At 51.7% G+C, this 22,245-nt stretch overlaps 1 protein-coding gene across 5 annotated transcripts in view; it reads left to right on the forward strand.

The window, feature by feature from the left end:
* Window positions 1–22,245, forward strand: part of PDE4B (phosphodiesterase 4B) — a 171,357-nt gene that overhangs the window by 101,036 nt on the left and 48,076 nt on the right. For 4 of the 5 annotated variants that reach the window (XM_039711700.1, XM_039711699.1, XM_039711701.1 and 1 more), the window contains 4 exons: window positions 11,053–11,247; window positions 13,045–13,081; window positions 13,167–13,237; window positions 17,683–17,732. In XM_039711700.1, the coding sequence (XP_039567634.1) occupies window positions 11,053–11,247; window positions 13,045–13,081; window positions 13,167–13,237; window positions 17,683–17,732 (353 nt within the window). Of the gene's footprint in view, window positions 1–11,052; window positions 11,248–13,044; window positions 13,082–13,166; window positions 13,238–17,682; window positions 17,733–21,764; window positions 22,026–22,245 lie in introns of those variants that run through there. The other variant, XM_039711704.1, reaches the window with a different exon arrangement.

The raw sequence follows: 22,245 nt of genomic DNA on the forward strand, positions 1-22,245 counted from the left end.
AGCAGGCCCTGGCTATCTGTGTGGCATTTGCTGTCCCCTGGGTCAGCTGTTCTGCGGGGTGACACCGGGGTATTAATAGACACTGTCACATTGCACTCTGGCTGGGGGCTATCAGGACAAGCCCCTTGTCTGCCTCTCAGCCTGGCTCTGCATGCTGATGGTTCCCAGAGGCTGTCGGGGCTGGCACTGGCCAGCAGCCAGCCCCAGGAACATCCACACAGTGCCACAAACATCTCCTGGCCGGGGAACCCAGGGCTGGCCCCAGAAGGACAAAAGGAGGGTAGGTCACCCAGAGCTGTGACACAGGGACACGTCCAGGTGGGTTTGGAACATCTCCAGAGAGAAGCTCCATGACCTCCCTGGGCAGCTGTTCCACCCTCAGTGTGAGGAAGTTCTTCCCCGTGTTCAGGTGGAATTTGTGTTTTAGTGTACGGCCATTGCTCCTTGGCCTGTGGCCCCCCTGGAAGGGCTGGCACCATCTGCTCCAGCAGCTCCTCATAACTGCAGGTGTTTTAATCAGCTCCTCACTAATTGCAGGTGTTCCCAGCAGCACCTCACCAGTTTCAGGTGTTTTTAACAGTTCCTCACTAATTTCAGGTGTTTTCACTAAATCTCAGGTGTTTTTACTAAATCCTCACTAATTTCAGGTGTTTTCACTAAATCTCAGGTGTTTTTACTAAATCCTCACTAATTTCAGGTGTTTTCACTAAATCCTTACTAATTTCAAGTGTTTTAATCAGCTCCTCACCAGTTTCAGGTGTTCCCAGCAGCACCTCGCTAGTTTCAGGTGTTTTCACTAGATCCGTACTGATTTCAGGTGTTTTTATCAGCTCCTCACTGATTTCAGGTATTTTGTCTCCTGTGTTCCATCAGTGAGCTCCAACATCTCTTCCCCCCCATGGGGGTAACCCCTCAGTGCCTGCTCTCCACAGATGTCACCACCCCAAATGTTTGCACACAGTGAGTCAATATTTTTAAATGGATCCACTTTGGCCATCGATCACCTCTGCCTACTCATTCTTCATTAGCTCAGGTCAAACCCTTTATCAATACCTCTATCAATAGCCTAAAACAGCCAGGAAGGCTCAATTCTCATTAGCTCAGGAATGGAGCTGTAACTGCAGTCAGATACAATGATTTTGTGCCAGGCACACACATTTGTGCTTACTCACACTGCAAACTTCCCCTTCTGTGTAATTAAGCATTAATTAATTGTAGCAAGTGCTCTGCCTGTATTTATCCCAAATTTCCAAGTGGCTGTGGCTGCTTTGTTGTGTTGTTAGATGATCCTGGATTTGATGACTTGTTTCAGATTTTAGTTTTGGGAGAATTTTGCTCAGTGCCCCCACACCTCTTATTTCTTTTGAAAAGCTTTATGGTTTGGAGGAAGTGACTCCAAAACAGTGATTCCAGCAAGTGATTTTCAACATGAAACAGAGCTTCTAAGGGATCATTAATTAAGGAAGATCAAAATGAGCCCCGGAGCAGGTCTGGAGAGGATTTGCAGGTCTAGGGAACATTAACAGTGCTATTAAATGATATTTTGGGTGCCAGCAGCACTCTATCTGTTTTCACATCACAGCAAAATCATCCCAAGAGGGTTTGATTTGCTGCCTGACCCCACCATTTGGCACAAACCACATGAAATGTGCTGCAGGAGTTTTGCCCTGCCTGGATTTTTGGCCTCACAATCATTCCTTTAAAAGGTTTTGTTCTTGCTGCTCACCACCTCTGACTTCTCTCCATGCTGGAGAAGCTTTTCCTTCTGGGAAATCCAGTTTGCTGTCCTGAGTGATTAAAGCTCATTGCAGACCATGTGATTTAACGGCAGAAAATTAAAATCTGGGGCTTAACTTGACCCTCTTTTCCCCCCTTTGTTTTGAGCTGCCCGAGGAGGAGGGGAGGCAGTGTGGGCAGGCAGAGCTGTCCCTTCCGCCTCACCAGCCTTGGGGAAAATGCAAATTTATGGAAATACTGTCTGGGCCGGCAGGCTTTGTATTCCCTGGCTCTGCCTGCACGAGAGCTGGGCTGGGCTTTTCACAGAATTGTGGAATCGTGGAATGGTTTGCATTGGAAGGGATCCTAAAGCTCATCTCATTCCTGCCCTGGCAGGGACACCTTCCCCTGTCCCAGGTGCTCCAGCCCCAGTGTCCAGCCTGGCCTTGGGCACTGCCAGGGATCCAGGGGCAGCCACAGCTGCTCTGGCAATTCCACCCCAGTCCCTGCCCACCCTGCCAGGGAACAACTCCTTATCCCAAGTCCCTCTCCAGCTCTTTGGGGGCCCCTTTAGGCCCTGGAGGGGCCTTTAGGATCTCCCTGGAGCAATGTTTCATGAGTTACACTATTAATCCCACCAGGAATAACATCAAGTTGGTGTTTACCCCCATCACTCCCACAGGAAAGCTGTTCAGTGCTCTGGCTGCTCTCGAGGCACAGATTTCCCTCTGATTTCCAACCTCAGTTTATTCCTGTCCATTTTATCCCCTCTTGTTTTCACACCGGGGTTGTCCTTCAGCACAAAGATTCCCGATTCCTTTGCCTCGGGCACTTGTGCCACCCCTGTGTGGGGAGCAGCAGGTGCCATTCCCAGCCGTGGCTGAACCCCTCAGACAGAGCAAACCCTTTGTGCCACAGGGCCAGGACTTTCCGTCTCTCAGATTTCCCCTCCAACAGCAGCAGGTGGCAGATGCTCGGGAGCTGGATGACGCAACCTTTGCACTGAGCTTCTGCTGGCCCTGAAATGATCAATGAGAGCTCTGAAAAAGATTGCCCTTGGAATCACATCCGTGGGCTCTGACATTTGCTAGCACAGTGTCCTCTCCCGTGGACAGGGAAGATGGGGAGTGCAGGCATTTGAGAGATGTGAAGCAAGGAAAATTTTGCTGAAATGTACCCAGCTGGATTAATTATTGTTAAAGGCTGAGTCTCCAAAGGATTTAAAGATCTGAATACCATCTTAGGACATTTCACTGTCTTTTTACTGACAGGCTCCACGGATCCCAATTATGGAGATAAATCCAAAAACCAGGTCAAATAATTATTCCATGAATCAAGTGGAAAGGCTGGATGCATTTCTGAGCACAGCAGCTTTCCACACACCCATTGCTGGAGTTTTGGATACCATGGAAAGGCTGGGGGAATGTAAAACATGAGTGCAGGAAATGTGTAAATCTTCCACCTCAAAGGCTGCCTGTTCAGCTCAGGTGAAATGGAAACTCTGCGGTGTCTGTAAGTTGTCACCACGGTTGTCACTTTGTTCCTGTCTCCAGTGTGGTTGACAGCAGATGAGAGGAGCTCTGTGAAGTGGGGCTGGATAGATGAAGCAGCTCAGCGCTTCCCCCCTGCTTGGAAAGGCAGAAGCGCCTCTGGAGCTGTGCCAGGGTCTCTGTTGAAGGGCAGGATGGAATAAAGCCTGGCTCTGGCCAGCAGCCTCCCGATGCTCCGGCTCCGTGCGGATCCGGGAGTGCTTTCCTGTGTGCTGGAAGCACAGGGCATTGTGCAAGGGACCCTGGAGACCCCTGCTGAAGGCTTGGCTCTGGGAAGGCAGTTAAGTGCAGACTGCACTTTAGAGGGTAGGAGAGCCTCGAAGATGCATCAATAAAAGATGGAATATAGGACTGGAATTCCCCTTCTGTTGCCGGTAGTGCCCCAGTGGGGGAAAGGCAGGGCTGGACCCCGTGTTCCCACTTGCTGGGTGGAATTATCCCCCCACGCTGGTTCTGGGCAGGGATCAAGGCTTGTCCAGAGGCAGAAGGGCTGGAAGGTGTCCTGGAGCCCCACCAGACAACACCAGTGTCCCTGTCACACGAGCCAGGCCACCGCAGGCAGCCTCCAACATCCATGTGCTGTGGATTGGGAGAGACAGTCTGAGAAATGCTACGGGGCTTGGCTGGAGCTGGGAAAGCTGGAAAAGCTGCAGTGACACTGAGCAGAGCAGAGCAGCCAGGCCAGGCTGGGGTAAACACTGCTGGAATGGAAACATCTGTGCCGTGGGACAGCAGCGTGTCACAGAGCAGGTGCTGCCAAAATCCCGTGTCTGGAGCACTGTGCTGCCCCTGTGCCCCCTGTCCCACCAGCCATGAGCCATTCCAGCACTTCCCACAGGGACAAGGGGCAGCTTTCCCCCTGGGGAGACCCAGCTGGGTTCCTCATGCAGCAAAGGCACAGCTGGTGCTGGAGGTTTGGTGCTGCTGAGCTGTGGGTGGGTGGAGGGTGCTGGGCACAAACACCTGGAGGGTGAGCAGAGCTGTCAGTGCTGCACAGGGAGGGCACCACAGAATCCTGGGATAGTCTGGCTTGGGAGGGACCTTCAAGCTCATCGTGGGCATGGGCAGGGATCCCTTCCACTGTCCCATGCTCCAAGCCTGGCCTTGGGCACTGCCAGGGATCCAGGGGCAGCCACAGCTGCTCTGGGCACCTGTGCCACTCATACCTTGTTATGCCTTAGCTGGGTAGGAAGGGAAGCAACTGCTCCATCAGTTGCTAGCTGGAATGTTTTCGGGAGGAAAAAGCCCTTAGGAAATGGCATTGCTGCCCATGTTGGGAATGATCACGCTCACATCCATATGTCTTTGCAAGCTCTGGAAGTAAAAATACAGGCGGGGTGTCTGCTTTGTTTGACTGTGCTTTGCAATTTCCAGAGATTAATGGCAGAGAACCATTGGAAGAGGATAAAATAGCCCAGGATGTACATTTGGAAAAATAACAGCTGGATTTTAGCACTCAGGATTCTTTCTCTGTGGGACTTAAAACAGCCCCATGATGTTCACTTGTTACAGGATAATGTCAAGCTGCTTATCTGTAGTAAACATTAAAAGGATTAAGTTTTTGGGAACCCTTTGTGCTAAGAGAGAATCCAAACTCATTTTTATCTCCTGCTGTACTTTTCCAGCTATCTCCTGGTGGCTGCTCCAACCTGGCATGGTGCTGGATACAATCCCTGACATTTGCTGTGCAAACCAGGAGCCTCCCCAGGGTGCTGCTGGATGGGTTCTGAGAGCTGGGGGGGCTCTGGGGACTCATTTTTCCCTCGGGGCTCTGCTGAAGGTGGGTTTGGGTTGCAGAGGGAGCAGCAGCAGCTCTTGGGTCTGTTTTGGGCTCCTGGTGTGAGCAGGGCAGGGGCTCTGGTTGTTCTGTCTCTATTGTACCCATTGAGCAGGAGAACAGAAACAGAGAGTGAATTAAAGTCACAGAATGGTTTGGATTGAAAGGGACTTAAAGATCATCCAGTGCCACCCCCTGCCAAGGGCAGGGACACCTCCCACCAGCCCAGCTTGCTCCAAGGCCTGTCCGACCTGGCCTTGAACTTCTTTATTCAGAGATTACAAAGTCAAGTAAACATATATTTTTGCTTTTGGATACACGCAGAGGCTTAATGATGTGTTTAGCAGCAGCTGACAGCTTCTGTTACAAACACTTCAGTCAGTGCTGCCGGGCTCCTGTGCCAGGCAGCTGTGACAGCGCTGGCAGGGGCTGCAGGGGCTGCTGCCTTGCTGTGGGGACACTGAGCTCTGCAGATTGTGGGATCACGGGACCAGAGACCAGATTGGCTTCGATGGCACCTTGAAAATCAGCCCATTCCACCCCTACCATGGCAGGGACACCTTCTCCTGTCCCACCTTCCCCTGTCCCCAGGGTCCAGCCTGACCTTGGGCACTGCCAGGGATCCAGGGGCAGCCACAGCTGCTCTGGCAATTCCAGCCCAGCCCCTGCCCACCCTCCCAACCAGGAATTCCTTCCCAATCTTCCATCCATCCAGAAGGCTTCTCTTCTGGCAGTGGGAGCCATTCCCTGTGTCCTGTCCCTCCATCCTTGTCCCCAGTCCCTCTGCAGCTCTCCTGGAGCCCCTCCAGGCCCTGCCAGGGGCTCTGAGCTCTCCCTGGATCCTTCTCCTGTCCAGGGGAGCCCCCCAGCTCTCCCAGCCTGGCTCCAGAGGGGCTCCAGCCCTTGGAACAGTTCTGGGGCCACCTGGACTCTCTCCAGGAGCTTCAGGCCCTGCTGCTGTTGGCCCTGGGGCTGGGGCAGCTCTGCAGGTGAGACCTCACCTGGAGAAAAAAGTCAGGAGCCACATGAGGGACAAACCCAGCAGGGGGATTTGAACTTTTAAGGGGTTCCTAAAAGCAGCAATGTTTTCTCTAAGTGGGAGAAGGTCGGGAGGGGAAGAAGGTCAGTAATGCCTGTGGAGCTGTGAGCCGTCACCCCTGGGAGCCCTGAGCCCCTGCCAGGGCTGTGCTCAGCTCCCTGTGTCCCATCCTGGGCCATTAAGTGCTGATGGTTTCAAGCTCAGCCCTTTCCACATGGGAGATTATTTAGGAAAGCAGCAAGCTGTTCGGATAATGGGGAACAGGTGCACAGCGTTAGAGAGCGGCCAGGCGGTGGAAGGAACAGCATTTTTCCTTGTTTATGGAATATCAAAAAGGAGCTCTATAATTAACAAAGTCTGCCCAAACCTCTGGAAGTATTTTGGAAACATTTGATATCATGAAGCTGATACTGTAGTTAGGAGATGGGGAGTGATGTCCTCAGGAATGACTCTGGGAAGGCAAAGCAGATGGTGAACCTTCTTGGAGAGTCAGTGCTATCATCCTCGGGAAAAGTGTAAATTCCCAACATAAACAACAATCCCCGAGCCTGCCTGGTCTGCTGGGCTGGAATGTGTTTGTTTCATACTCCAGAGCAAACTGTGGGGCTGTGCAGCTCTCATGGAAACCCCTTGACTGGCAATGACAACTCGAGTGACTCTGAATTACATCCAAATGATGGCGCATTCCTGTTTCTCAGTCCTTTTGCCAAATTTTGCCACATCCCACAACTAGTGGGGAATGCTAATCCAGGGACATTAGTTCCTGAAGCTGGTAAAGGGTCTGGAGTGGAAATACGAGGAACAGCTGAGGGTACTGGGCTTGTTCCTCCTGGAGGAGGCTGAGAGGAGCCTCACCAGGGTCTGCAGCTCCTGCCGAGGGACAGTGGAGGGACGGGCACCAATTTATTCTCTCTGCGACCCAGGACAGGATCCAGGGAACAGCTGGAGCTGTGTCAGAGGAGGGTTAGATTGGATATTGTGAAAGGTCCTTCCCCCGGGGGGTGCTGGCACTGCCCAGATCCCCAGGGAACGGTCCCGGCCCCGGGGCTGCCAGAGCTCCAGGAGCATTTGGACAGCGCTCCAGGGATGCCAGGGTGGGATTTTGGGTGTCTGTGCAGGGCAGCAGTTGGATCGATGGTCCCTGAGTCGCTTCCGGCTCAGAGGTTCTCTGATCCTGTAGTTGTTCCAGTAACACTGCAGCATTTGAGCAGCTGGGGGTTGCTGTTATGAATTCTCTTTGTTTGCAGAGTGACTCACGAAGCCTCGCTGTGTTTTACAGTGATTTCTCCTGGCTCGCCGTTGTCTGCTCATTACCGCGGCTCAGGCACAGCTTCGCACAGGTCCGGGCCGCTGCCCGCTCGCAGCTGACTCCTGCCACCTGCTGTCTCCTTCCTTCTGGCTTCCCTGACATCCTGGCTTCTTTCGGGATGCAGAGGGCTCAGGGACAGGAGCTGCAGCTGCCCCGTGCTGAGCGGAGCTGTGCAGCCGCTGCTCCCCGCTCTGCCCTCCCTGCTCCCCTGTTCCTCCATCCATCCATCATCCATCCATCCATCCATCCATCCATCCATCATCCATCCATCCATCCATCCATCCATCCATCATCCATCCATCATCCATCCATCCATCCATCCATCCATCCATCCATCCATCATCCATCCACCCATCCATCCATCATCCATCCATCCATCCATCCATCCATCCATCATCCATCATCCATCATCCATCCATCCATCATCCATCCATCATCCATCATCCATCATCCATCCATCCATCATCCATCCATCCATCCATCCATCATCCATCCATCCATCCATCATCCATCCATCCCCCCGGAGTCTGGAGAGACATCCAGGGAAAGGCCACCTTCATCCCAGCTCCACCCTGCTGAGCAACAGCACTGCCTGGGCTAGGGCCCGTCCCACTGGCATGGTGGAATCACTTGGGAAGGATCTCCAAGATCATCAAATCCATCCATCCCACCTCTGACCGTGTCCCCAAGTGCCACATTTGCACGGCTTTAAATCCCTCCAGGAATGGAGGCTCCACCGCTGCCCTGGGCAGCTCCTGTGGTCCTGCTGTCACCTTTCCTCCTCTGGAGCCTGTTTGACTCTGGCAGGGCTCAATTCCCTGGAATCCCTTGTGGGGAGTGTCCAGCACTGGGCACTGTTGGTCAATAGATCTGATAACATAGGTGGGAGGCAGGCAGGGAATGCTGGCAGCTCCCACATGTCCTAGAGGGACAGGGATTTCTGAAGGATTTGTAGGGACCTTAGATATCAAATTTCTGGCCCATATGTTTAGATAACACAATTTATATCACAAATGGGGTGTCTCACTGTGGGTGCTGTTACTTAGGGATAAACTGGAAAGGAAATTTGGGGTTTTTTTGTGCTTTGTACTCTGCCATCCTTATCTTTAAGCAGGCAAATGCAGGTTTTTTCCACTTGGACAAAGCCTGTGGGGCGTGCAAACTGTGGAGAGGACCTCACAGTCTGTGCAGTGTTCTGAACACAGTGATGAAGTTTTGCCAGGAGAGCTCAGCAGATAACTTCCAATTGAAAAAAATTAGTGGGAAATGCAGCTCTGAGAGGGCAACTTTACAATCCCACTGCAGTTCTTACCAATTCCACCAGATGTTTGTTTGGGAGATACTTTTTGGCATCAGGACACAGTTCCAGTGTTGTGCAAACCAGGAGCAACTGGTGACAAACACAAGATTAAATGCTTGCTCTGTGTATCTCGGGGATACATTTTCCTGATCATCCAAGGGGAATATTTTCCCATATTCCAGTTCTTGTACCTATTAAAAAGCAGTGGCAGCAGAGTTATTCCTGGGTTTGAGGATCTTGCTCACAGGCTGTACCTCTGGGAGTGCCTGTTCACTCCTGGCAGAGGTAACTCCAAACTCTGGGATCAGTCACTTTTTGGGGAATTTTCTGTTAACTTCTGGCTGAGTGCTGGATCAAGGCCAAGGAAAAAGAGCCTGAGGAGCACTGGTGTGGCTGCACATTGAACTTGAGGAAAGGAATAAAAGCACTTTTCAGTTGGGCTACCCACGTGATCCGTACGGCAGCATTCCAGGTGCTGGAACAGGGAACATGGGAAGCGGGCAGCAGGAGCTGGAGCAGCGTGGTGTTCCCAGCTGGGCATTGGCTGTGCCAGGCTTCTCACCGAGGCAGCCTGAATGTGTCCAGCTCATCCCAGTGGTGTAGAAATCTGGAAAACTTGCAGGATTCAGGCAAGTTCAGGCATTAGTACTTTATGAGCTCTTCCTGCTGCAGTTACAGCTCTCTCTGCAGAAAGGAGGGAGAGCTGGGGTCTTCTCTGCCACTGTGCTCAGGGAATCTTCTGGATTAAGGAGTGGAGGGATGGAGAAAGGCGTGACGGGAACCACAGCCTGGTGTCCTGGTGGGACAATATCTGGCATGGGATGAGGCACTGGAGCAAGCACTCAGCTCCTACTGCAAGAGACAAAAGCTGACTCCCAAAGGCAAGGAAATTCCTCCTGAGCATGGCTGTACCTCACTCGGCTTTCTGGGCCGTGTCACACATCTGGTGTTTCTATCAGGCCCAAAGGAGGTCAACCTGCTCATTTTCAGCATTTACGAGGGGTGTCACTTGCTGGAGTGGCCAGGGTGACTTCAGCCACGGGTTACAGAGCCAAGCTATGAAACCGCAAGAAAGTGGGTGTAAAATGGAAAAGGTGACAAAAAGTTTAGTGCTTTTTTTTTTACTTTTTAAACAGCCCTGCATTTTACAGCACGGCTGTTTAAAATCCACTGAACTGATACCTGGAATGGATAAAACATGGTTTGGGCATCCAGCTCCCACAAGTGCCCAGTGCTTGCAAATCTTGCAGGGTTTCAAAAGTTTGGCTCTGGAGCAGGTGAGCACAGGGCTGGGCTGGAGAGTGTTGTCACATTGTGGTGCCTTTGTCCCTGTTGTGCTCGTAAGATTTGGAGTGAGGTTTGGCAAATTGAACCCCAGGGCTTGTGCAAAAGGCATGGAGGGTGGAGTGAGGTGTTTAGAATAATGGAATCCTGGAATGGTTTGGGATGGGAGGGACCTTAAAGCCCATCCCATTCCATCCCTTGCCATGGTGGGGACAACTTCCACTGTCCCAGGCTGCTCCAAGCCCTGTCCAGCCTGGCCTTGGGCACTGCCAGGGATCCAGGGGCTGCCACAGCTGCTCTGGGCACCTGTGCCAGGGCCTGCCCACCCTCTCAGGGATGGATTCTCCATCACCTCTACCCTATCCCTGCCCTCTTCAGCTGCTGTGAGCTCGTGCTGAGAGCTGTGCTGAGCTGTGAGACATCCATGCTGAAGGAAGCATGAGCAGAGGCAGCCAGCACAGAGCTTCGGGGTAAATGTTTATGGCCACGCAGGGCCCTCCTTGCACTCAGGAGGAATGGGCCAGCTAGCAGCTCCAGTGGCCGCAGGCCGGTGACACGGTGTGAGGTGACACTGTGGGAGCCGCGGTGAGGTGACACTGTGGGAGCCGTGCTGAGGTGACACGGTGGTAGAGAACCACACTGAGGTGACACGGTGATGGAGAACCGCCCTGAGGTGACACGGTGAGCCGTGCTGAGGTGACACGGTGATAGAGACCTGTGCTGAGGTGACACGGTAACTCAGGAGGAATGGGCCAGCGAGCAGCTCCAGTGGCCACGGGCTGGAGAACAGCACTGAGGTGACACAGTGATAGAGAACCGTGCTGAGGTGACACTGTGGGAGCCGTGCTGAGGTGACACGGTGATAGAGAACTGTGCTGAGGTGACACTGTGGGAGCCGCGCTGAGGTGACACGGTGGAAGCCGTGCTGAGGTGACACGGTGGTGGAGAACAGCACTGAGGTGACACAGTGATAGAGAACCGTGCTGAGGTGACACGGTGGGAGCCGCGCTGAGGTGGCGCGTGTCCCGCGAGCCCTCTTGTGGCAGAGTGTGACACGCGGTCTGTGTCCGTTCGCAGCTTCGATGTGGAGAATGGCCCGTCGCCGGGGCGCAGCCCGCTGGACCCGCAGGCCAGCTCCTCGTCGGGACTCGTCCTGCACACGACATTCCCGGGCCACAGCCAGCGCCGGGAGTCGTTCCTCTACAGATCCGACAGCGACTATGACCTCTCACCAAAGACCATGTCCAGGAACTCCTCCCTCCCGAGCGAACAGTAAGCGTCAGTTCAGTCGTGTTTACACTCTCCCGGAGCTTTCTGTGCTGCTCTGATCCTCAGAGCTCGGTCACAAGGAGCCAGTGGGTGCTTCTGGCACATTTCATAGCTGGAGTGCACAAACAGGTGCTGATCCAACATCTTCTCCCATCCCATCCCTCAAATATTCCCATTTTCTCTAGAATTTATCAGAAGAGCTTTCAAAGCCATAACCCGGAGTAACAGAGAAGTTGTGCTGTACTTTTATTTACAGTTCCCCATCCTGTTTTGGGGCTGTTCCCTAGAACCAAGTGGAAAATGAGCCGAGACAGATGGCTGAGCTCGAGAGGATCGATACCCACAGAGTGTCCTGGATTCCCAGCCCCTTATTTTGAAAAGCACATTTCGAAGTTTTAAAGTGGCCATTAAGCTATTAAAAATGTGCTCGTTAAACAAAGTCGAGCTGTTGCGAAAGTTTTGTCACGGAATGGAAATCTGAATATTAGCCAGATCCACAAGAATTCTGCGTGAAAATATCCCTGCTGTGAGTTAAAACTGAGTAAATATTTATTGAAGGAAACACTCCAATTTATGCAAATAGTGTTTCGTGTAAACGGTGGGTTGTAACAATTCCCAGCAGTGTGCTGGGGTGGGGGAATCCCATCATTTTCCCTGAATTCGTGCCTGTCTGCAGCTGAAGTGTCCATCCACTGTGGGCATCGAGGCTCTGATAGCACTTGGGACAGAGTCTCCATGAATATTGAGACAATTTTAATTAAAATTAGACTTAATAGCACTGACACCCGAGTGAGGACGAGGGGATAACCTCTGGCATCACGGCAGGGAGAATTCCTCTTTGGAGGGAGAGGGTCCTGTGGCAGCCTGGAGCTGGCTCTGCTGCCCTTGCTCACTACATCCTGTTATTAATTTTGGGATTAAGAATAGAATTGACCAAAACGTTGCTCCTAAGAGTGCCTAAAGGAGCTCCAAGAGAGCTGGAGAGGTACCTGGGACAAAGGATGGAGGGACAACACACAGGGAATGGATTTAAGCTGAAAACGGGTAGATTTAGATGGATATTGGGCAGGAATTTCTGGCTGGGAGGGTGGGGAGGCCCTGGCACAGGTGCCCAGAGCAGCTGTGGCTGCCCCTGGGTTCCTGGAAATGTCCAAGGCCAGGCTTCATGGAGTTTGGATCCACCTGGGGTATTGGAAGGGTGGACTGGATGGGCTTTAAGCTCCCTCCCAAGCCAATGATTCTGTAACCTTTAAATGATTCTATACCCTTCCATCTCTCATACAGAATGTTCCAAACACGCACAAGTGCCATAACTAACACAAAAAAAAATCGAAGAAAGAAAAGAGAAAAAAAAATCCCTCTTATTGCTGGCAGTGGTGTGTTTTGCTCACAACTTCTGCTCAAATCTTCCATGATGAAAACAGCCGGACAAAACCCGGCGTCTGAACAAGGTTAGAGACTGTGACAGAGATCAACAAAAGCCAGGAAATTCAAAGGTGACCTTTCCCCGCACCACTACGGTTGGTTTTTTTCCACCGCGGTACGAGTGTGAGCCTTAACTTTTGAATTTCCTGGCTTTTATTGCCTGGCGTTCCCAGTCCGAACGCTCGCTCCAGCCGGTTGTTTTGGATATACACGGTGACCTTTCCATTAGGAACAAGCTTTTATGTGGTGTTAACTAAATGCTGCGTGGGTACGTTCAACCCCCTCGGGAAAACACTCGTTCCCTGAGGTGAATTTCACTCTGTTTGAAGGTAAATTTGTACAGAAATTTATACATTTTTCTCCGTTTTTCCTTAGGCATGGCGACGACCTGATCGTCACACCTTTCGCCCAGGTGAGTTGGTGGCACATTGGCCTCTAAAATAGTTTTTAAAGCATTAAAGTAGAGAAGGTGACACCTGCGGTTTTGTCTCCCTCAGGTGCTGGCCAGCCTAAGAAGCGTGAGGAACAACTTCACGCTTCTCACCAATTTACACGGCACCTCCAACAAGTAAGCCTGGCTTTTTAAGCTCCTTTCGTACACAAGGGGAGCCGGCGGGGCCCGAGCAGGGGCTGCGGGGGCCGGGACGCGGCGGCCGCGGTGCCTCAGGCTCCGCCATGGCCTCACGGCTCCGCCGCGGCGTGCGCGCCACGCCAGGGGGCGCCGTCGGCCCTCCCGCATGGCCCGGTCCCCTCACGGCCCCATCCCCTCATCCCCTCATGGCTCCATCCCCTCATGGCCCCATCCCCGCATGGCTCCATCCCCTCATGGCTCCATCCCCTCATGGCTCCATCCCCTCATGGCCCCATCCCCTCATGGCTCCATCCCTCATAGCCCCATCCCCTCATCCCCTCATGGCTCCATCCCCTCATGGCTCCATCCCCTCATGGTCCCGTCCCCTCATGGCTCCATCCCCTCATGGCCCCATCCGCTCACGGCTCCATCCCTCATAGCCCCATCCCCTCATCCCCTCATGGCTCCATCCCCTCATGGCTCCATCCCCTCATGGCCCCATCCCCTCATGGCTCCATCCCCTCATGGCCCCATCTCCTCATGGCCCCATCCCCTCATCCCCTCATGTTCTCATCCCTTCTTTCCCTCACAGCCTCATCCTCTCATCCCCTCATGGCGTCCATCCCCTCCTGCTCTCATCCCTTCATTCCCTCACCCCTCATTCTTTCACTGCCTCGTCCTCTCATCCCCTCATCCCCTCATGCTCTCGTCCTGTCATTCCCTTGCCCCTCATTCCCTCACCTCTCATTCCCTCATCCCTCAGGTCCTCCCTGTGGAGCAGGCATTGTGTTTCTCTTGTGCAATGTCCCTTATGAATCATGGGGACAATTTGGGGCCCCACACCACAAATAAAAAAAAAATTGAGGGATTGGAGAGTGAGAAGGAAACGGATCTGGGGAAGGGGCTGGAGCTCCAGGAGAAGCTGAGGGAGCTGGGAAGGGGCTCAGGCTGGAGCAAAGGAGGCTCAGGGGCCCTTGTGGCTCTGCACAGCTCCTGCCAGGAGGGGACAGCCGGGGTTGGGCTCTGCTCCAGGGAACAGGGACAGGAGCAGAGGGAACAGCCCCAGGCCGGGCCAGGAGAGGTTTATTTGAATATCAGGAAGAGCCTCTTCATCGAAAGGGTTCTCCAGCCCTGACACAGCTGCCCGGGGCAGGGATGGAGTCCCCATCCCTGGAGAGATTTAAAAATTCTTGTGTGTGTGGCACTGAGGGACATGGGTCAGTGCTGGCCTTGGCAGTGCTGGGTTGGACTTGGTGACCTCAGAGGTCTCTGTCAACCTAAACAATTCCATGATCTTCGTCACGTGGCCACCTTGGCTATCCCAGACATTCCATAATGGTCCTGCCCTGCATTTCCAGCACTGCTTCACAGAGCAATAATAATCCCAGAATTGTCCCAGCTGGAAGGGATCCAGCAGAATCAAGTCCAACTCTTAACTGGCCCGTAGAGGGGTCAAACCCCCAAAGCTGGTGTCACCAGCACCAGGCTGTACCCAAGGGAGCCAACCTCGTGTGAGCTGTTCACGGCCAAAGGGCAGATGTCAAGGGGGGCACCCCAAACCTGGGGCTCTGGGCACAACAAGGATTTCCCAGCAGCAGCATCCTGGAGCTCAGCTGCGAGAGGGCTGCCCGGAGAACTGAATCCCACGTCACTTCCTTTGACACTGATTGCTCTGGAGGAGGAAGGTGATGCACTCAGGAGGAGGATGTTGTTTTTCCTACCTGCTGAACAGGAGAAACCAAACAAACTCCTCTTTACGCCTTTGTCCGGAACCTCCGTTTCCCCTTGGCTATTTATACTGAGCCAGTCACCGTCATCCTCTGGCCTGCTGGGCCCCGGGAGAGCTGCTCAGCCTCAGATCATCACTGATTCCTGGCGAGGTCTGCGGTGCACCCACCCGTCCCTCTGATCCCACCCTGCCACTGGCAGGCTCCACAAGGGAAGGATGAGGTGCAGGAATGTCCCCAGAGGGCTCGCTCCACTCCAGGTGTGAGTGGCATCACCTGGTGCCCACCACGAGCTCACCATCTTTATTTTACATAAAGCCCAGCATTTTATCCAGGCGTGAGGTTTTCCCTGCTCTTGATTCCTGTTGGCAAATTTTGATGGGAAGGAACCGCCGCATTCCAAGGTGGAGGTTAATAAAAAAACAGATGGCTTAAATATTCCTTTTTTTTTAAGCTTTGCTTTTTTGGAAAGCTCGGGCATTTTGGCACTTCGTAATGAGGAATCTGAAATTGGACAGGGCCGGAAGGAAGTCAGGGTGTAACCTGTAGGACACACAGGCATCTTACAGTGTCCTTTGGAAAGCTTTCTCAGATTTGATTGAGGTATAAAGTGTTTGCCTGGCCAAAGTAAAAGTCATTAAATTTTTAAACCACCCAATGCCAAACATCCCAGTCCATGGCGGAATGTGCTTCCAGGTGCTGCGGAACTTCCTGCAGTTTCCAAAGAGCTCTGCTGGGTCGCAGCCATGCTGCCAGCTCATGATTTTATCATCTGTCTCATGATATGTGATATTTTACTGAAACTTCTGCTCTGGGGATCATGAGAATCTCAGCTTTCCTTTACCCCCTCTTCTCCTCTCTGCTCTTTTTTCCTCCGTCTCCTCCACCCCTCCTGGCCTGAGCAAGGAAAAAGAGGATGCTGTCCCACATATTTGCTGGAAAATATTAATGTTAAGGCCTGGAGGAAAAAAAAACAACTGGCAGTCATATTTTTTGGACTTGAACGTCAGGGTTCTTGAGGCAGTTTCCTGATTGGAAAAGAAGAGCGGGTGATTAATGGCTCTGGAGCGCCGGAGCTTGGCAGTGGCAGCCCGGGACGCGGTGGGGAAGCATCCGGAGGCTGCTCGGTGTGATGCCCTGCGGCAGGAGGGACGGAGGGCAGCGGGAGCCCTGCAGCGCGGTGGGGGCTGAGCGAGGGCAGCGCTGTCCAACCTCGCCGCTCCCATCCCGCGCCCTGCCCGCAAAACAGGACGGGCACATGGATCTGAGGATGGCGGCAGCGGTGCCGGCCCTGGAGCGGGGAATAGCGCACGGAAGAGCGGCTCGTCCCTCCCCACCCCCCCAAAGGCATGTCTGTGCAGCTCAGGGCTTGGAGATCCCTGGAGCTTGCATCCCTCGGCTCTGGGAGTGCTGCAGCCGCGGCGTGCTGTCCCTCTCGGGGAGTTTCTGTTTTTCAGAGATTTCGAGATTTGGCTTTTCAAAGGCTCAGCAGAGGCAGGTCGGGGCACATTTGCAGGGAATTGGGCGCCCAGCGTGTGTGCCCTGTGCTGAACCCTCCAGAGAGCCCGGGTGCTGCACATCCTGCCAGAGCAGCCTTGGGATGCCGGGGAGGCCGCGGCCGCAGCGGGCTGCGGGGCCCGGCGGCTCGGAGCGCTGGAAGCAGGGCTGGAATTGCGCTCCAGACCTCACCTGGGCAGCGAGGCCTTCCCGGAGCACTTCTGAAGAACCCCCCGGAGCTACAATTGCAGCACAATTGAGCCGCTCTGCCTGCTTTGATTCCAGCTTCAAAGGAGAGCTGGCGAATAATGGATGTTGCAGTTCAGTGGCTGACTCCGAAATTTGGGGTTAGGAAGGAGGTTGGCGAAGGGAGAGTGTGGGGAAATCTGGCTTCAGTTAAAATGGATCTGAAACTTCTTTAGGGAAGCAGAAGCCCAAAGTTTCATTTCTGGTCAGCCTGAAGTACTGCAGTGAATCCAAACTGAAGTGTCTTGATTTTGGTGTCAACTCTTTTTAACTCCTTTAGAAAGCAAGTCTCTGATGATGGTTTCAGCTTGAAAAAGTAACAGTTTTGTTTGGCAAGTCTCACAGGGAACTGTGTTGACATTTGGAGAGAATCTGCACCTTTTTCCAGTCAGACCCTGTTGGCTTGACTTGAACCAATTTTTTTCAAATAGCTTTTGGTCCCTCCAAAATCCAGGAATTGCTGCTGAGATTGTTGCTCAGAGTCCGTGAAGTGTCGTTCAGCTGTTTCAGAGCTAAGCAGTAGTGACTGCAGTCCTCTTCCTCGCTTCAGGGGCAATTCCAGTGTTAACTGAGGGTTTAAAGGCACATTTCTGACCTTACCTGTGGCATTGCCTTGCAGCAGCTTGGCATCACTTCAGGGTCCATTCCAGTCTCCATAGGGAAAGGTTTTATGGGAAAAGGCCTTGGCTGTGGGGGAGCCACCAGAGCCTCGCCCTTGCTGCCTTCAGGCATGAAGTTGCAAAGGCAGCATGGGATGGTGGCACATTTCTCCTCATTTCCAGCCCATGGAAAAGGCAGGGAGCAGCCATCTCTGGCTTTTCCTAACAGACCTGTCAATGCTGCTCAACAAATCTTTGTGAAGTGTTTGGGGTTTTTTTGGGAGAATGGAAAAGGATTTTTAACTGGGGGAGCTGGCAAGGTTTAGAAAGATAAAATCCCACCTCCTGACAGAGAATTCTTTTTCCCTCTTAGGAGATCTCCAGCCACGAGTCAGCCACCTGTCTCCAGAGTGAACCCACAAGGTACGTGTGGGATTTGGGGATGGGCTGCCCACAACATTTATTGCCCAGTTCTGCTCACAGCTGCTCTCCTGCCCCCTCCCCGGTGCAGGTCTGGGTTCCTCCTGCAAAACTCACAGGAGAGAACTATCAGGCTCCAAATATTGTTATTTTAATCGTTTGGTTTGGGGTTTCTGCTGGGGTATTAGCACAGGAGATGAACATGATTTTGGTTTGATAGTCATGGCCACAGTGGCTGCTGTTCTTGTGAGTCCCTGTGAGCACAGGCCTGGACAAGCCCCAGCCTACGAGCCTTGAACAGGCTCAGGCACAGCTGGGTCTTTTTTTATTCTGTTTATTTCAGTTTGTTTCCATGTGATCTGTGTACTCAAACCTTTCCTGGGTGAGATTTCCTTGGCTTCCTTCTGGGAAGGGGGTGCCAGGGCAAGGTGGGGTGGGCAGCACCGTGAGGGCTGCTCAGGCAGGGGGAAGACGAGGATGAGCAGCAGAAGCTGATCACTTAGGACAGGTTTATTTGCTTGGACACCTGGGTTTAGGCAGGCTGAGGGTCTGTAGAACCCTGCTCGGGATCAGAGCTGGCCCTACTTGAAAGGTTGCTCCGGAGAGAAGGAGGTAAGATTTGGATCAGTGCCCATTTGTAAGGTTTAATCTCAGCCCTTCCAATAATTACATGCTTGGAGGGACTAATAAAGCTTAATTTTCACAGTGTGTGAAGCCTGGATAACTATCATTTCCTCTCCTGCTGTGTTATTTATTCTCAGGGGACACACAAAGTCCTGGACACTTCCAGGTTAGGTTCCTCCAAACTTGTTAATGGGAGATGGAAACCTCTGATGCAAAAACAAAACTGGACAACACAATCTTAAACTCCTTCTCTTTCTGTCACAGCCAGCAAGAATGGGACTCATCACCTGATCTAAAGCTGGGTCTAGGAAAGCTGTGAATCTGTGCCTGTGTGGAAAAAAAAAATCATGGAAAATTTCCTAGCATTTCAATGGATCTGTTTATATAAGTTAGACAATCTAATAATGAGGAGAGAATGCCCTTCCAGGAATTTGTAGGTTCATTTTCTTAACACTTTCCATGGAAAAAGTTGCTCTCAACTTTTTAACACCTTGGGGATATTTTTCTACACTATTTCAAACGAGAGCTGTAGGACACTTGGTACTTTTTAGCTGATCCAAGCTTCTGATGCTGGGAATATATGAAAATTCCTTTAGTAATGAAGTATTTGACACACAGAACTGTAGAGCAAGTGTTGTGTTACCTTGTAAAGGTTGGATTTGTGGCCCCTCAAGTAAATAGGTTTTTAACCATGATTCTTAGCTGCTTTTAGGTGAAATCATCAAGTAAAATCTTAAAAAGTGAGTTGGATCATTACAGCTTTGGTAAATTGTGACACTTTGTAGGTAAGAAGGAGATGCATTTTTGAGATTAATAGGAAATTGCATGATTTCCTACATAAATTACGTGAAATACCAATATTGGCATTATGGGTAGAAAATCCTGGGGTTTTGGTTAAATTCAGGTCATTGCCTTCCTCTGCCTCTTCACAGCCACTGTCACACTGACTTCCTTTCCAGGCAGCAGAAAACAATCACAACCCTTGACTTTCTAAGGAAGTTTCCATTTAATTCAGCAAGGACAGAGATTTTTAAGGAACTTTTTCAGTGTTTGCACCTTTTTTTTCCCCGTTGATGGCTTCTGCTTTGGAAATGATGAACTGAAGGAGAGATTTTCCTATCAGAACCATTCCAGTTCTGTGCCAGCGGCTGAGAGGATGCAGAGTGTTTTTCCTGAAGGTTCTGCAGAAGGAAGCAGTCGTGTTTTGATTGGGACCAGGCTGCTTCACATCTCTCTAGATAAAAGACTGTATTTGGAGTGGACTGGGTTTAGATTCACAAGATTTGTTGAAGCTTGGAATTTGATTTTAACCCTCCAGTGTCACCAGTTGGTTCACGGCTTTACCACAACCCCTTTTGACATCACTGTGAGCATCTTGTGGATGTCTCCTTTGATTTGTCATTAATGGGGTGATTTATATCCTGTTCTGAGAAATACAGAACTCAGGGCTTAAAGCAAACGAGGCTGCATTAATAAAATTGCCCTGGAGGGAAGCAAATTACATCCAGCATTTGCACTGCAAGGAATACACGCCAGCTATTTACTCCAGCTGGAATATTCCAGGATTTTCCAAGCAACAACAGCCAAATCTGTTGCTGGTGTTGCATCACTGAGGACCCAGGCCCGTGGTGGAATAAGTGAGCTGTGGTGAAATGAGGAAATTCATTTTTGCTTTCATTTTCTTTAAGCAGAAAATCTTTTGGCCGGGTTTTTCCTGGGACAAAGGGCTTTGAAAGGCACTGCTGGTGTCACTGTGTGTGTTTCAGAGCTTTCTTAACCTTGCAAGCACAGCCAGAGAAGGAAGGGGAATATGGATTGAACATCCTGTGTTTTGTCCTTGGTATCAGCTGAAGTAAATGTGGCAGATTTTTCCTGTTATTTTGTTATAGCTGCAGCTCACAGGAACGCACAAAATCACTTTTATGAATTAACCGAGAAACCATAACCTGGAAACACAAAGCCATAGCAAAAGTCCATCAATCCTTAATTAGCTGGGCAGGATGGTGGGAGTGCTGTGGGGTTCCTGCGTGTGTGTGGCATCCCCAGCAGCTGTGCGGGGCCACCTCTGGGTTACAGCAACAATGAGACACCGTGTCACGCAGTGTCCCTGAGGGCTCTTTCTCCTGAGCTTGGTTTCTCCTGTCCCCCTTTGTTTCTGCTGAGTGTGGCCTCTGCCACAGTTACTCTGGGTGACCTTTGTGCCACCTTGGGCTCAGGAATCGGTCAGCGCCTTCCCTTCTCCCTCCAGCTCTCCCCTCCCCTGGCCCCAGTGAAAGGTCTGCAGCTCCTACCCAATGATTCAACCAATAACACCTTTAACCAGCAGCAAGTCTGGCTTTTCCTGCTTGGTTTTGTTCTTCTTCCATGTTTATTCCCTTCAGTGACCCTTTTTCCCTCTGAATTAAATCACCTTTCAGTGGCTGCCACCGTCAGTCCAAGCCTCTCATTCTTCCACAAATTTGGTACAAACTTTTCCCGACCTCTTTTGTTCCCCCACCATCAGTCCTGGGATGGGCAATGTTTTCCCATTCCTGTTTGATGCACTGCCACATTTAATGTCACCAGTGGTGACAGGAGCAAAGCACAGAGCTGTGGATCAAACAGCACTCACTAATGACAGTTCTCCTCACAATTAATTGTGAGTTCTCCTCACAGTTAATGGCACAATCTGCTGATCTGCCGCAGCCCCAGGCTTGGGGGCCGCTGCCCTTTGGGATATGTCACCTGCAGCATTTCAGGGCTCAGGGGATTAAAGCTTTGTTCAAATTCCTCTCTGGGGATGGGAGGGAAGGGTCGGTGTTTTTCTTCCTTGTGCCTTAGCTCTGCTTTCCTGTACCTCGGCACGTTTGTCTGCTCTTCTCACATGCCTTTACACGACCTCCAAACTCGCAGTCTTTCATTTTTCCTGTGGGTGTAGGACGTACACAGACTCGGGCACGAACCTTTGTGTAGAGCATAAACAAAGACTGGATAATGCCCGTGCTGCTGAGAGCCACAAGTTTTTGTAGGAGCCTTGTGCATCCAAGTGAGCTCTGGGTTACAAATATCTCTGAATCCCCGGTAATTAGCACGGAGCTGCTGCTCTTGCACCATCCTCCCGTGCTTGGCACGTGCGGGATGGCTCTGGGCACACGCGGAGCAGGGCATTCACTTTGAAATGCGGTTCCTTTGCTGGGAGTTTGGCTGGAGATTTGACCTTTTCATTCGGAGAGCGACTGTAAAAGTCAAGTGGCTGGGGTGCTTTGGGCTCGTACAGGAGTGCAGAGGAACCAGGAGTTCCTGAGCAGCTGAGCCACACAGTCACTGGCTGCGTGCACAAACGGAGGCTTGTGAGCACCTACAGATATTATTTTTAAAGGCTGCGGCGCAGGCACGATGCAGATTATTCAGAAACTAACCAAAACCGAGTGAGAAATCAGGTAGATAATGAGCTTAATGACGCGCCTAAACGATGGCTGGTGAGCTCTGAAGCGATTCTTGCTGCTTGTCAGATGCAAAGAGCTTTTCAAGGCGAATTTCCGAGCGGGGCTGAGGCAGCTCCGGCCATGCCGGGGCCATGCCGAGCCTCCTGCCGGCTCTCCGGGGGGAGTTCATTCCTGCCGGGAGTCCGTTCCGCGTGTTGCGCCCGCCTGCCTGGAACACACCCCCCGAAAGTTGGACTCATGCATCTTAGTAAGTATTTCAGTTATGCTATTGACGTCAATGCAGTCATTAAATAGATTGCCGGCCCTCCCAGCAGCAAACCTGTGCCAAAGAGCTAGAGGCAGACACATTTTAAAAGAAGAACATCAGGTTTGCTTTTAGCATTTGGAGAGAATAAGGGAAAAGTTTCTTCTGAAGTCACCCTTTGCAATAAGGGTTGGTTTTTTGCTTCATTTTTTAAGGCTCATTT

The sequence above is a fragment of the Passer montanus genome, unplaced genomic scaffold (genome assembly GCF_014805655.1).
Source record: "Passer montanus isolate IOZ18808 unplaced genomic scaffold, ASM1480565v1 scaffold25, whole genome shotgun sequence".
NCBI lineage: Eukaryota > Metazoa > Chordata > Aves > Passeriformes > Passeridae > Passer > Passer montanus.